This window comes from Sceloporus occidentalis, unplaced genomic scaffold (assembly GCF_023333645.1).
Source record: "Sceloporus occidentalis isolate IW3139 unplaced genomic scaffold, rSceOcc1.0.p SCAF_126, whole genome shotgun sequence".
NCBI classification, from domain to species: domain Eukaryota; kingdom Metazoa; phylum Chordata; class Lepidosauria; order Squamata; family Phrynosomatidae; genus Sceloporus; species Sceloporus occidentalis.
Window position 1 is genome coordinate 3,962 of NW_028317106.1, and position 14,631 is coordinate 18,592.

The following is a 14,631-nucleotide window of genomic DNA, read 5'->3' on the forward strand; positions in this document are numbered from 1 at the left end:
TTTTTCTTCCAGGGCGTGATGAGCTGGTGTATGGAGTGCTGGGGGTAAAACACGGAGAACGCCCTCAATATCACACGGGATATGTGGATTTCTACCACCAGGTAACAGAGTACTACAACCCCATCCAGACTTCCCGAGACGGCCCCCGAGCTGGGGAATTCCCGAGACAGCCCCCGAGCTGGGGAATTCCCGAGACGGCCCCCGAGCTGGGGAATTCCCGAGACGGCCCCCGAGCTGGGGAATTCCCGAGACGGCCCCTGAGCTGGGGACTTCCCGAGCACTAATAAGACCCCCAAGCACATGCATAGAAAGTGCTCCCAGTTGTTTCCTGACACTAATTGGCTGCTTCAGCCAGTGGGCGAAGGGTCAGACCCCATGAGCTGCAGCTTCACCCTAAGGTAGAAATATAAATGAATGGATATCCTTACAGAGTGCCGTCCGCCACATTATTTCATCGGTAGGAGGGCCGACTGGGGTTCCTTTAAAAGGAGAATGAGGAGACAATCACATTCCCCTTAACAACTATAGCTGCCAAGTGGCCCATTTTAGGAGGAACAGTACCAAATTCCAGGCAGGTGATCAGAGGCCTGTTCGGGAGACCCCCACAATTGCCCAGACCATGCAGGGATAATACTATTTTCCGGTACACACTGCTGTTTTCATGTTATATACATGCTGTGAGAATCATGCAGCTTACATGTTACATTCATCATGCCTTTTACATGTTACATACATCATGCCTTTTACATGTTATATAAATATTGTATAAGTCATGTTATTTACATGTTACACAAGCATGCCGTTTACATGTTATACGCATATTGTATGAGTCATGCTATTTACATGTTACACACGTCATACCGTTTACATGTGGCGCACGCGCAGCTCCTGTCTGTATCCGGGCGGAGTTAGGAGTGAGCGTGGCCAGTGAGACTGGCCCGAAACTCCTTCCCCTCCTGACACGCGACCTGATGACGTAATTGAGATGCGCAGCCCTAGAGACGCTTCTTGTCACCCAGCAACGGTGGCAATGGGCGGGTCCGATTCTGAGTCCCACAGAGTGATCGGAAGAGCTCATCCCGAGCGCAATACCCCCCAGAGGGACAAGGTGAGGGTGCTGTGCCAGCAATGCCCCCTACAGGGACAAGGTGAGGGTGCTGTGCCAGCAATACCCCCACAGGGGCAAGGTGAGGGTGCTGTGCCAGCAATACCCCCACAGGGACAAGGTGAGGGTGCTGTGCCAGCAATACCCCCGCAGGGGCAAGGTGAGGGCGCTGTGCCAGCAATACACCCCCCCCTCCCCCCCCAGGTTGGGGCAGAGGGGAACAGGCAATAAGTGGGGCAGGACGAATGTAGAAAGCTGGATTTTGAAAGCTTCTTCATAATTCTGGGAGATGTACTGAGAGGAAGCCCCGGAAGAATAATATCAGGGTCACTGCCGGTTACCGTTTCTATTGAAGCTGCGTCCTGCATAACGGGGTAACTGGCGCCTTCTGCTTCTCAGGTTGTTAAGAGAAATTAGGGTGAGAAAGAGGGACCCTTTCAGCCCCTCGATCGTGTCCTAGAGCATGTAATTGAGAGGTAAGTAGTGTTTACTGTACGCGGTTCACCATCCGTAGCCAGAGCGGAGCTTCCTTTTGGCGCTCTCCGTGGTGAGGAAGTCCTCCTTACAGCAAACGCAGTCTATTTTATACACCTTAGCGCTTCTCAAGGTTGGGAATCATTGACGATAATGCCTATGATCCGAAGGCGTTCGCTCTGTGATGTTGCATTTGCAGCTGTAAGTTGCATGTTGTCTCCTTGTGTAGGAACAGAGCACTGAGCTGCCAGACAGGATCTCCATGGACAGGCAGAGCACGTACAGTGATTCCGAGTCGTATCCAGACGAAGACCGGATTACATTGACGCAGTGTGGACTCCTCCATGAGTCCGATCCGGACAGCGCAATTGAGAGCACTCAGAGCTCGGAAACATCAGACGAGGGTCCGAGTGAAAACAAGACTGGAGAGCTGGATGGCCTCTACCTCCCTAGAGACCGGTAAGTGGGACCTGTATTGTTTCCGCTATATATGCGTGCGTGTGTGAATGTATGTCCACGTATGTGCGTGTGCATTATATATATAGGCCTGAGCCAGATGTGGTTTGAGGGGGTTTTGGGGAATTAATAACGTCTTAACATTGACGATATTAAATGAAATGATGAAATTATATTTCCCTAGAAACCTCCTGAACCCGTCAGCTGATTTCTCAACGCACTCCACGGCCTCCTTAATCAGTAACGAGGAGCAGTTTGAAGACTACGGAGAAGGTGAAGATGCTGATTACCGCCCCAGCAGCCCGTGTCAGGACGACGAGAGCAAAACCAATGCCTACTCTGATCTGGGCTCATCTGTCTCTTCTAGGTATTCACAAAGTAGAAGGACAGATCTAAATGCCATTCAGGGCTCCATGTTTTCTACATCCAATGAACTCTGGCCTCCATAAAACAAAATCATGCACGGTCACGTAGTCATGTTAATTAGCAAACAGGCTGCATGTGAGTCAGTGGGGTTAGAAAGCGTTACAGACATCGTGATCGTTTTACACACCGTCTGCGATGTCTGGGAACGTTTCTAGTGCTGCAGACATCATACAACATATCGGAAGCATGAACTTTTTCTTGGGGTTGGACCCTTAGCCCAGGGAGGGTAAACACTCAGTGATACCTGGACTCAGACTGTGTAATTCGGCATACATTACACATACATCTTGTAAAGAAAGCATAGGTGGAATCCAATCTGGAGACAAATGAGAGGAACCCCCACCTCTGCCACCTTACCCAGGACTTCCTGTTTATACAGGAAGTGTTGTAATAAACCATTTGTTATGTTAAACAGTGCAGGACAAACGCCGCAGAAGATGAGACGAACGTACAATGACGACTTACTAGACATGTACTGCTCCCAGTGCTGCAAAAAAATTACCCTTCTGAACGACCTGGAAGCCAGGCTAAAAAGCCTGAAAGCCAACAGGTGAGGTGTTTACAGCCTGATCTATCGGAGGTAAGAGAGGAAGAAACATCTAGAATAAGGGTTGTGATTATTGAACCTGAATATGTATGACTGTCAGTGTCATGGCCTCTCATCAGCCTCATGCTAACACACCACAGGCTGCCGGCGTCACGGCCTCCGCTGTGTTATGGATATTGATTCTGATGCAAAATCAGGTAGAAATCAGTGGCTCGATTACAATATACGAATTCTATGCCAACAGCTTGTGTTTCCTCCCTTCGCAGCCCTAACAGGAAGATCTCCAGCACGGCGTTTGGCAGGTACAGTATTTCTGGGAGGTCGGAGTCTGTAGCACTTAAGAAAAGTATGAGGGTCCGTTATTCTCCAATGCCCAAGGGGTTGTATCTGACGACATGGCTGCCTATGTGACAAGTGCATGCAAATTGGGGATAACGGTCTGTCCTCTCCGGTCTTGTAGCTTTTGTGCACATCATCGAGAATGTCACGTATGTAGAACGGATTTTTATAAAATAGCCTGAGGGATACGTACTAAGTAAATATGCTATTCAGAATGAATCTTTCATAATGAATGATGGGCCGCAGTCCACGGATGGTCTTAATTTCATTATGCTGATCATGGTGACCAATGACCTCTGGTGTCCTCAGGCAACTTCTCCACAACAGCAACCTGAGCAGCAGTAATGGCAGCACCGAGGATCTGTTCCGGGACAGCATTGACTCATGTGACAATGACATCACCGAAAAGGTAGGAAGGGCACGTGTCGGGCTATTTTTATTTGAGTCAAAGTGTGTGATAATGACATCACTGAAAGGGTTATTATTATTTATTTCTTATATAGCGCCATCATATTCCACAGCACTGTACACTGTTTAATCAGGACAGAACAAGGAGCAAAAGTCAAAACAGTTTGACTCACAGAAACAATAGTTGAGGAGGGCCTGCTCTAACGAGTGCGTATATACAGCGATCAGCCATAACATTATGATCACCTGGCTAATGCTGTGTAGGTCCCTCTTTTGACCCGTCGAGGCACCGACTCACTAGACCTCTGAAGGTGTGCTGCGGTATCCAGCACCGAGACATTAGCAGCAGGTCCTTTAGGTCCTGTAAGTTGCTAGGTGCGGCCTCCATGGATGCGTCCCGTTGCCCCGTGTTCTCCAGGTAAGCAACGCACCCAGCCATCAGACCGGCCACCTTCTTCCATCGCTCCGTGATCCAGTTCTTAGGCTCACGTGCCCGTTTTAGGTGCATTCAGCAGCGGTCAGCATGGACTTCCTGACTAGTGTGCGGCTACACTGCCCCATGCGCAGCAAACTGCGATGCACTGTGTGCGACACACAATATAATGCAGGTAGACATGGGTCTTAATCTGGGACTTGCTGACATCTCCTTTTGCTTTGGCAGGTGAGCTTCCTAGAGAAGAAGGTGACAGAGCTGGAAAATGAGAACTTAACTTGCGGGGATGTCAAAAGCAAACTGAAACATGAAAACACGCAGCTGGTCCATCGGTAAGACGCGCCAGCCTGGGGCAGTTACAAGGTGCAACGCATACAAGGAGAGACTAAGGCTAGGCTGCCATACGTGGGAATGATAGTGGGTATAAAGAAACGTATTATATCGTGACTCACAAAATAGAGGACAGAGACCATGGGTGTAAGTGGCGGGGGAGCTGCTGTTGGTCAGACCTAGGATATTGCCCATTCAAAATATGCCAATGCTTAACATATAGATTATAGTCCATATGTAACCATTTCCATCTATTATACAGTATATAGGTGAGATATATATATATATATATATATATATATATATATATATATATATATATATATATATATATATAGACCATAATGTATGGCCTGTATGGATGAAGGTGGGCCGAATATATTATCCTGGGTAGGTGATGGCCTTGTCATACCCTGGAAAATTCCATTGTTTCCCTTTTCAGCTTGTGATAACAGTCTCACAATATTCACATCCTTTCAGAGTCCATGAATTAGAGGAGCTTCTAAAAGATCAGGAGACGCGATCAGACCAGGTCATGGATGAGGAACTCAAACGGCACAGAGAAATGTTTGGCAAGCTCCAGAAAGAGAAAAACACAGAGACTGAACTACTGAGTGGCAGGTAATGGCCAAAGCATTTGTGTCTCAGAGACCTTCACATGTCTCATTTCAGGATGAACTTTAATATGTTCAGCGCTGACCCCGGGTGGTATATTCCGTTCTGCGCGTACCAGCAGCAGTCCTTCTCAGGGCACAGATAAGGAACGGCGCGAGTTTACTGCAGGGAGATCGCATCAAACCAACTCATTTTTTTTTGGACTGGGTAACTAAAATAATACCCCCTGGAGGGGTAGTTGATATTATCTATCTGGATTTCAGTAAGAGATAATACTTCAGGGAGGGGCAGTATATGTCACAGTGATATATCTGACTGTCCCCCATAGAGGACTTTTAAATAAACTGCAGAGTTTGGGTTTTAATGGTAAATAGTTGAATGGATAAGGCAATGGCTGAGCGACAGGAGGCAGACGTTTGTGGTTACTGGCTTGTTACTAGTGTCCCCCCCTCAGGGATTAGTCATAGACCCAAACTTTCTAATAATATCAGTAGGGATATTACAAAGCAGATATAGACAGTCCTAGTGAGGCGAGCCAGATGTTGAATGATTTAAGTAAATTAGAAGAATGGGGGGAGAAGCAATTCAGTGTTAGAAGAATGGGGAAGAGTGGAGCAGCTGAAGTTTAATGTTAGAAGAATGGTGGAGAGCGTGGCAATTTAAAGTTAGAAGAACCAGGGAGAGTGTTGCAGTTTAAAGTTGATAAATGTAAAATTATGCAGTTGGGATATAAAATCCCAATGCAGAATATAGTATAGGAGGCCCCTGTGCTGTCAGCGACAACAGAAGAGATGGACTTGGGGGGTAATTGTTTCTGAGGATTCAAAGGTAAGTGGGCAATGCAACTAAAGGGGCAGAAAAAGCAAACAGTGCTGGGTGTATAGCGAGGGGCTATTAGTAGCAGGAAAAGGGAGACGCTTCTGCTCTTTTACAGATCTCTGGTCTGATCTCACCTAGAGTATTGGGGACAGTTCTGAAGGATATTGATATTCCAGAGATAGTTCAGAGGAGGTCCACTAAAATGGGGAATGGATCTCAAGATAAAAATTTTAAGGAAACGTTTAATCGCAAGTGGAAGATGTTAATCCGGTGAAAAAATAGACTGTAAGCTCTGTGGGACAGGGACGGCCCTTCTTAATGTTTTCATATGTATTGAACCCCAAGCGTAATGTCTGTTGAGTGCTGTACTTATTATATGGCTGAACTCATTGTAGCTTCCTTTGTTCTTATACAAGAAACTGTAAAGCGCTGAGTACATCGGTTAGCATTACGTAAAGTACACAAATGTATACAGTGCAAAGCGAGGAGTAGGCCTGAGCTCTGATAGCAGCTGGAAAGGGCAAGATAGATGATACCAGCAGCTCAAAACTGCCGCAAAAATTCCAAGCAGGCATCGGTGCAGCCATTTTATTGTGATTTATTTTTCAGGGTTCAGGAACTGGAGGAGGAAAATGAGGAATTATTAACGTCCATAACCAGACTGAAATCGCAGACAGAGAAGATAGACGAGGTGAGCCTCCCAGGGCCTCAGATGAGACATGCCGACTTCACCGATCTGCTTTCAGCGTCTAGGTTTCTCTGACTTCAGAGTTGTCTGAAATACCAAAATTCTGCCACCCTCTCGTAAACCTTTAAACTCTCTTTAAACGGTGGGGCCAGAGTCTCTGCAGCCCAGGGTCTTCCCCCAGACTGCCATTTACAGCATACCTGCGGTGCTTGTCAGTCCAAACTTTGTAAACTGAGCCCACAATAAGGTTAAAAAGGTACATCTCCTAGGTCTTGGCTCAACACATCTCACTCCCTCAGCTTAGTGGCCGAGTTCCTGTGAAATTCCTCTTTTACATTTTAATTGGATTTTCTAGAACTCTCACAATACCAGACACCTATAAATGAATGAGGCATGAGCTCTATTGATTCATTTGCTGTTGATTAACTTGGAAAATGTAATCTTTGCTGCTGCAGGAAAGGCAGCGGATGTCAGACAAGTTGGAAGACACCAGTCTGCGGCTTAAAGATGAGATGGATCTGTACAAGAAAATGATGGATAAACTGAGACAGAGCCGGCTGCACTTCCAGAAGGAAAGGGAAGCCACTCAGGATGTGAGTCCGCTCTTTGGGCTTTGGGCATTCGGCTCAATTGGTATTTACACCACAGGGGGTAAGAGTTGGGAAGTAGCTACTCCCATGACCCTTGCTGTACCATGAATGTAAATCTGTAGAAGTCACACCGTGTGTCTTCCTGCTTATCATTCGGTTCTCTGACATGTCCCTCCATCTCTTTAATCAATAAACTACTATTTTTTAGCTCATTGAAGACTTGAGGAAGGAGCTGGACCATTTGCAGATGAGCAGAGGACGGAGCTTGTCTTCTGGGCAGTGTGAACTCAACGCCAAGACCAGGGAAGCAGAACTGGAGCAAGAAATCAGGAAGCTCAAACTGGTGATTACCTCTGACACTGTGATCTCCAGAACAAAGGAACTTTGGAGGCCTCAGAATTTCACAGCTTATTCCCATGCAACATCATTAATGTCTGCCATAGGTGCAGGTTGATTACCACGAGCTTGAGTTCATAATATCGCCAATGTTATTTATGTGTGAAGTTGCACACGGGTGTTACGCTGATTCACACGTGTCCATCACTGACCGTCCCTTCTGTCTGCAGGATAACCAGAAGCTCCTGGATCAGAACGACGACTTAAATGGCCAAATCCTCAGCCTCAGTCTGTATGAGGCAAAAAGTCTGTTTTCCACCCAGACCAAGGCTCAGTCTTTGGCCGCTGAAATAGACTCTGCCTCCAGGGATGAGGTAAGAGACACGTTCTCCCCCCAGGGATGAGGTAAGAGACATGTTCTCCCCACAGAAGTTTTACACGTGTTTCTCAGGGGCCACAGTCTGCGCTGTTGCGGTAATACGCAGCGATTTAATACTGCGACTCAGGACATCAGGTAATGAGAGCCCAGTCTATCCACAAACCCTCGCTACCATTTTTATTATTTGTTTGCAGCTCGTGGAGGCCTTAAAAGAACAAGAAGAGATCAACTACCGACTACGGCAATACATGGACAAAATCATCCTGGCCATTCTGGATCATAACCCCTCCATACTGGAAATAAAAAACTAATCTCCCCTCCGTCGAAAGCAAGAATCGGAGAAGACGCTTTTACCGCACAGAACATGATCTGATGGGAATATGGTGACACACTTTTAAATATCTGTCTGTAGAAGTCATGCCCGTGGCCATCATCGGAATTCTGCCGTTTTGGTAAAATGCGAATATAACATTCACATTTATGATCCCCTCGTTTTCTGAGGCATGTAAAATGTGTCTGCTGCAGATGGATAGCCCTCGAGAGGCTGGATACGTGTGAGCAGCTTGCCCTGATTCTCACATGAATGCTCTTCTTTTAAGCCACATTTATGCCAACCGGCTCTGTCACGTCTGTTTACAGACCATAGACTGTTAGCTTCCTAGCGTTTGGGATGGCATATTAGAGACTTCTAGAGGCCTCCAGGTCCCATTCGAAGCAGGATCAGAGCACGCTCCAGTCTACACATATGTTTACATGTGAGTGTAATTTTGTAAACACAACTTCAAAAGAGACGATGCCTGCCCCGGGTCGTTCTGGAGATACCAAGCGGTGGGAGATGTATAGCATCTGTAAATAAACCAATGGATTGCTGACCCATAAAGGGTTAACACTAGCCCATTTTGGGGTATGTACTATGAAAAGCAAGCCCCCCCTGCCCATCAGATTGTGCACTCTGTTGAAGGCTTATCATTTTCTGTATGACGGCAGGGTGCGTACGTACAGGGGGTATGTACCGGGGCAGTAACTGGATCACTTGCATGGGTTTCTGGGTTTGTGCCTTCATCCTACTCCATACATTCCCATGGACCATTTCTTTACGGTTTTCCACACCTTGTAAATGTGTAAATAAAGTAGAGATTTGTACATTTTGCGCTGGTTCTTAAAGTGTGGCGCCGGCTCTGTCTGTTTGCGCTCCTTTGCTGTATTCTTCATTAAATTGTATCACTAGTAATAGTACGAGGAGATTTGCATCAATCATCAGTACAATCGCTTTGCGTGATCCATGCGATCATGTAAATTGTAGCCGTTTGCTAAAGGCCGGAGATGGACGCAGACTGTGTGCGCGGCACCACCGGGCACCGAGTCACTGTGGAGAGCCCCGATTCCTGTTCCCTCTCATTAGCCCAGGCACTGGATCCCTCTTGTTAGCCCAGGTGCTGTCTCTCTCTCTCTCTCTCTCTTTAGCCACGGTTCTCTCTTGTTAGGCCCAAATCTGGATGCCATACTGACCTCTTCCCATGAGCCCTTTCGGGGGTAGTGGGGGGTGGCTGAATTCTTAGATACTGGGGGTAATTTTTCCACAAAGCTGCCCCCATGAATTTATGTTATAATAAAAATGCATGCGTGAGAACTTCATTCCACTTGCGTTACGGCAGCCAGGGTAGGTAGACAACAGGTAGGGGGGACCCCACCATATGACAGGTAACAGGCAGAGGCAACCGCAGTGATGTGGTCCTCCAAGGGCCACACAATAACAATGACAGCTCTGCCCTAGACCCAGGGTACATACACAATAGGTAGGGGGGACCCCACCATTTGACAGGTAACAGGCCGAAGCAACCACAGTGATGCTGTCCTCAAGGGGCCACGCAATAACAGTCACAGCTCTGCCCTGGACCCCAGGGAGCCCACTTCCCTAGCTCCCCTCATGCACTGACTCCGGAATAAATGCAGCGTACGGCTAAATACAGAACGTGAAGACACCATGGAGGGAGGCTGCTCTTATATAAACAGCGAGTAACTTATAAGTAGAGCGAATACATGCATAGAGTCTATACTATTATAGAGACACGGCACCTATATAAAAAGGATCAGTTATAGAGACACAGCACCTATATACAGAGCCGTAGCTAGCTCCTTTTGCACCCAAGGCAAGAATGGAAAATTGTTCCCCCCGGCTATTTTTTTTTTACAGAGGTTATTTTATTTACACTGCCCTTACACACACCTGTCCATAAACACACATACACGCTGCCTTTACCCCCACCTGCCCATAAACACACATATATGCATACACTGTCTTTACTCACACCTGCCCATTAATACGCATACACTGCCACTACCCATAAACACTATATACACATATAGTGTTTTTACACACCTGCCTATACGCACTGCCTTTACACACATGCCCACAAACACACATACACTGCCCTTACACAAGCCTGTCCATACACACGTGTATACACATACACTGCCCTCACACTCCTGTCTTTAGACACACACCAGCTTACAAATACCTACACTGCCCACACATAAATAATAAGGAATAATTATAGACACGGAACCTATAGAAAAAGGATCTATTAAAAACAGCTTTATATAAAAAGGATTGATTGTAGAGACAGCACCTATAGAAAAAAAGACTGATTGTAGAGACAGCACCTATATAAAATGCATCCAGCATAGGGAAGACCCGAGTTATAGAGATCAGCATTTTGTACATACAGAGTCCGGGGCTACTCCTAAGAGGGCTTCTCGGTATAGGGCGAGCTACGAGTTCTATTTTTAACACCCCAGCTCGGCGCGGTGGCCAAGTGGTAAGGCGTCGGTCTCGTAAACCGAAGATCACGGGTTCGAACCCCGTCCGTGCCTGTTAGTTTTTACGCCCGCAATAAGTTTCTCTGTGGTTAGCGTTCCTGCTCATTGCTTGATAGGTCGCTCGGAGGCGCTTTTGTTATGAAACAGAGGGAATCCGTTATTTGTTTACCGAACGCAGTCTCGTTCCCCCCCACCGGTACCAACTGCAAAGTCACCTGCACCGACCCCCTGTACCGGGCACACGAGGGAGCCATTCGGCAGAAAGACGGCGTGGCGTGGTGGCCTAGCGGTAAGGCGTTGGCTTCGTAAACCAAAGTTAAAAATGGGTTCGATCCCCGTCGGTGCCTGCCGCGCAGCATCAGACGCCCACCCACGGACAGCACAGAAAAATCCTCTATTCACATCACCTCCAGCCATCCCATTAAAATATATATATATCCGCTTCTTGCACCCACAGTGCTATATTTTCCTTTTTAACGTCCCGAATAATCTCTGATCTCACGCATGTAAATGGCGTCTGGCTGGGGAACCGTCCCATAAACTAAAATGGTCCCGTGAAACTGGGTGAGGGTGCATCCCCGCCTGCCTCCAGCAGAGGGAGCTCTGGGAATTGGTTGATGGTGCATCCCCGCCTCTGGCTCCACCAGAGGGAGCTCTGTGCCCATTGTGTAGCGCTGTGGAATACGAGGGCGCTACATCAAACAGTGATAGTGTTTTGCTAACAGCAGGCGAATGATGCCGATGGATGCTAGGAAGGCATGTGATGGGTTAAATATTCTACATACACAATCTACGTGTCTGAAATTCACATCTTTATTCCAAGCTCCTTTGTTTTTAAAGGAACAGGAAATAAACCACAAACCTACTAAACTAGGAACAACAAGAAACCAGCAGCGTAACATGGGTGCCGTCCGACCCAAAAACCTGGCCTTTCAGAGGAAAGCAGGATAAGGTTTAAGAGCCACGTCCTGCAAAAAACAATCCCTCCTCTGTGGCTACAGCCAGAACATTTCCACATAGTGGATTGAAGTAAAAATACAGAACAGAAAAATGATTAACATTTAACTTGTGGAATATGTCACAACGAGGAATCCAAGAAGCAGATTTTCCGGTGCAGGCGCTTCCTCGTTCTGGCAGCGATGAGACAGTAATGTCAGATTCCAGCAGAGAACAGGGTAGATAAAGCTCCAGAGAGGAAATAGATCACTACATCAATAGAGACATAAATACATAAACTAATTGTCCTGAACAATGACCTAACACCAGCCGAGCGGGTCAAGTACCAGATACACGGCCCCTACTTCTACTGGCCAGCCCAGCGGGTCAAGCACCGGGTGGAGGTTTGCATTTTGCAATCCCTATCCTCCCATAATCAACGAAAACCACCTGTCACTCATTTTGCCCACAGGCCAGAAAAGTGTATTTTTTTTTTTGACCCCAAATAAAGGGGAATTAGATTACCTTTAGGACAGATTCTTCTAAGGAAAATGACTTGGGCAAAAGATGCAAACAAGAAGTTCTTTGCAGCCTGACCTTCTGGCCCAGTCCTCAGCTCCAGTTCGTGGTGGGGATCAAGTTTAAAATGTAAATTCCAATAAGAAGCAGCTGTTCTCAAACTCTCCTCATTTCATAGTTCTGCATCCTCAAACTGCCCCTCCACTGCAGCGTTAGACACACAGCGCCACCCCATGGAGGGAGTGTGACATACACTCGGGATGAAAGGCATCTCGTCTGCCCATGGGTTTGCAGAGACCACTAAAGGCTTAAAGCAAAAGACGTCATCCAGCGCGGCCTGGTCTGCAGGTAACGAGAACCGATTAGTACATACGGGCGGCTTCAGAATGACCTCGACCGGCATTCATGCGCAATCACCTCCAAATATCCGCCAAACATTCTGGGTGTGAACGCAGGAGACCACACCTGGATCCGCCAGAAACGGGAGCCCCCGATGTTATAACAATAATGTGTTACAGACCACATACCGTAAACAGGACTGTCACACATACAACACAGTAACACCGGGGGTCACTCAGTGGAATGTCCTACCGTACGGGTGGTCTTGAAGGGCAAGCATCTCTGCGTCCCAGTCTTCCTTCTCGTAAGTACAGCCTGGCATATTCCTGGTTTGGGGGGAACCTTCATAGTATTTCTCGCCCTCCTCCTGAAAAAACCCGGTGTAAAGATGTCCACCTTCCACCCAGGCCTCGCAGGATGAATCAGAGCCAACACTCTCAGAATCAGAGGTCTGCAGCATGTGATTCTCTGAAACATAGAACAAGACTATGGTTAGACAAAGACACATTAGCTGGTGAAACCCACCACACCTCTGTGGGATCCGGCAGCGGCGCAGAGACGACGCTCTGCGCCCAGTAATGGAACGAATGATCCTAGTGAGATGATAAAAGGGAAGAGTTAAAATAATCCACCTTCAGCAAAATCTTCCCTCTCGGAGTCGGGGCTTTCATCGGGTTCCATGTTCTCAGTAACATCATCTCCCGAGTTGGTTGAAGCTCCTTTCCACGGAAGCCCACCGGCCACCGACCACGGAGCCCAGCCGCAGTTGTGTGTTTTTCCGTCAGATCGCCCGTAGAGATCCTCGTCTTCAAGGCCACAGATATTTAAAGCGACATCCGCTGAGGAAATAGCAAATATGGAGGATCCTATGATGTCATTCTGTGATTAGAGCAACAGCGGAGAAGGACCCAGCAGCTCTGCTCCAGAGAGCCTATCGCTCGATTCATCTGGCAAACGGCCCCCAAGTTATGCTGTTTAAACGGCCACAGTGGGATTTCAGAGTCCAACGGGGGCCCCTGCCGAAGAGGAGTCCAAAGGGGGCAAGGATCTCTGCTATAAATCCGGGGGGGGGGGGTTGAATCTATGCTATAAATTCTGCGTGAGACTCTAGAGACCGTAACCGGAAGATTTCGTTCTTACCTCTGTCAGAGTCTAGAGGAAGAATGGAGACGGCTGACGCACCACATGCTCCGCGGGCGCAGAGCGACCTCGCATCATGCGCCTGCGCAGAGAATGAAAATCCATCTTAATGTCCATTCAAACCCCACAACTTTACCCCCCCCCCCGGTCACCGGCACCAACACCAACCTCTGCCACTCACAATAACCCCAGCAGCCAGTGGACAAAAACCACCGAATAAACTGTGCCCAAGGGGCTCTGCACCGGGCCACACCCACTCTCTGAGGGGCTTCCTTCCCCACTCACACTCAGCTCCCATTCACACTCAGCTCCCACTGCTGCTGTTACCCACTCTTAACTCTCCCTACTGCCACTCACTACCCCTCACTCAATTACTTACCCTCGGCTCTTCCCTTTTCTCCATTAACCCAGCCGTCACCACAGTCCGCACGTGACGTCACCACGTTCCGCGGAGACACGTAACCCTGCTTCCGCTTAGACCACGCCCCTGCCGTCTTCTAGATCCGCCCCTCAAAAAAAGCTATGCTTGGTGACCACGCCCCCACAAACGGGTTTAGGAGGAGAAATCGTTTTGAGTGGCGAGAAATCTGGCCTTGATACATTCCAAGTGTCCCTGTTCAGTCTGCCCAGTCCCTCTGATGCCTCCTTTTCTAGGAGCGCAGAGCTGGTTATGAGGGTAAAACAGGGTTCTACAGCCTTAAAACCCCAATAATGGTGAATGCAATGGTGTAACCCTGCAAACGCACACTGCTCTGTCCCGTTGCCAGTAACTGTGGCTTTTTCCCCATTTTAGGGGCGATTGTTTGTGTGTGTGTGTGTGTGTGTGTGTAGATTAATAAAGATTTAACAAAATGGGGGGGCGCTGCTTCTAACCCTTCGGCTTTACTATTCCATAACCCCAATGAGTCGGCGTCTGAATTGTACCTCCTTGT

At 47.8% G+C, this 14,631-nt stretch overlaps 1 protein-coding gene and 1 non-coding gene across 2 annotated transcripts; both read left to right on the top strand.

Moving 5' to 3' along the window:
- The first annotated feature begins 1,943 nt into the window (after nucleotides 1–1,943).
- Nucleotides 1,944–8,256, top strand: LOC149281858 (rab11 family-interacting protein 4-like). Its single transcript, XM_089498874.1, has 11 exons — nucleotides 1,944–2,038; nucleotides 2,877–3,011; nucleotides 3,275–3,310; nucleotides 3,657–3,756; nucleotides 4,417–4,520; nucleotides 4,999–5,139; nucleotides 6,562–6,643; nucleotides 7,096–7,233; nucleotides 7,439–7,573; nucleotides 7,797–7,940; nucleotides 8,140–8,256. The coding sequence occupies exons 2-11, from the start codon at nucleotides 2,899–2,901 to the stop codon at nucleotides 8,254–8,256; spliced, it is 1,110 nt and encodes a 369-aa protein (XP_089355000.1). The 5' UTR covers nucleotides 1,944–2,038; nucleotides 2,877–2,898.
- Nucleotides 8,257–10,747: 2,491 nt separating this feature from the next.
- TRNAT-CGU (transfer RNA threonine (anticodon CGU)) lies at nucleotides 10,748–10,819 on the top strand. Its single transcript has one exon. It is a non-coding gene; the product is annotated as a tRNA-Thr (tRNA).
- Nucleotides 10,820–14,631: the final 3,812 nt, after the last annotated feature.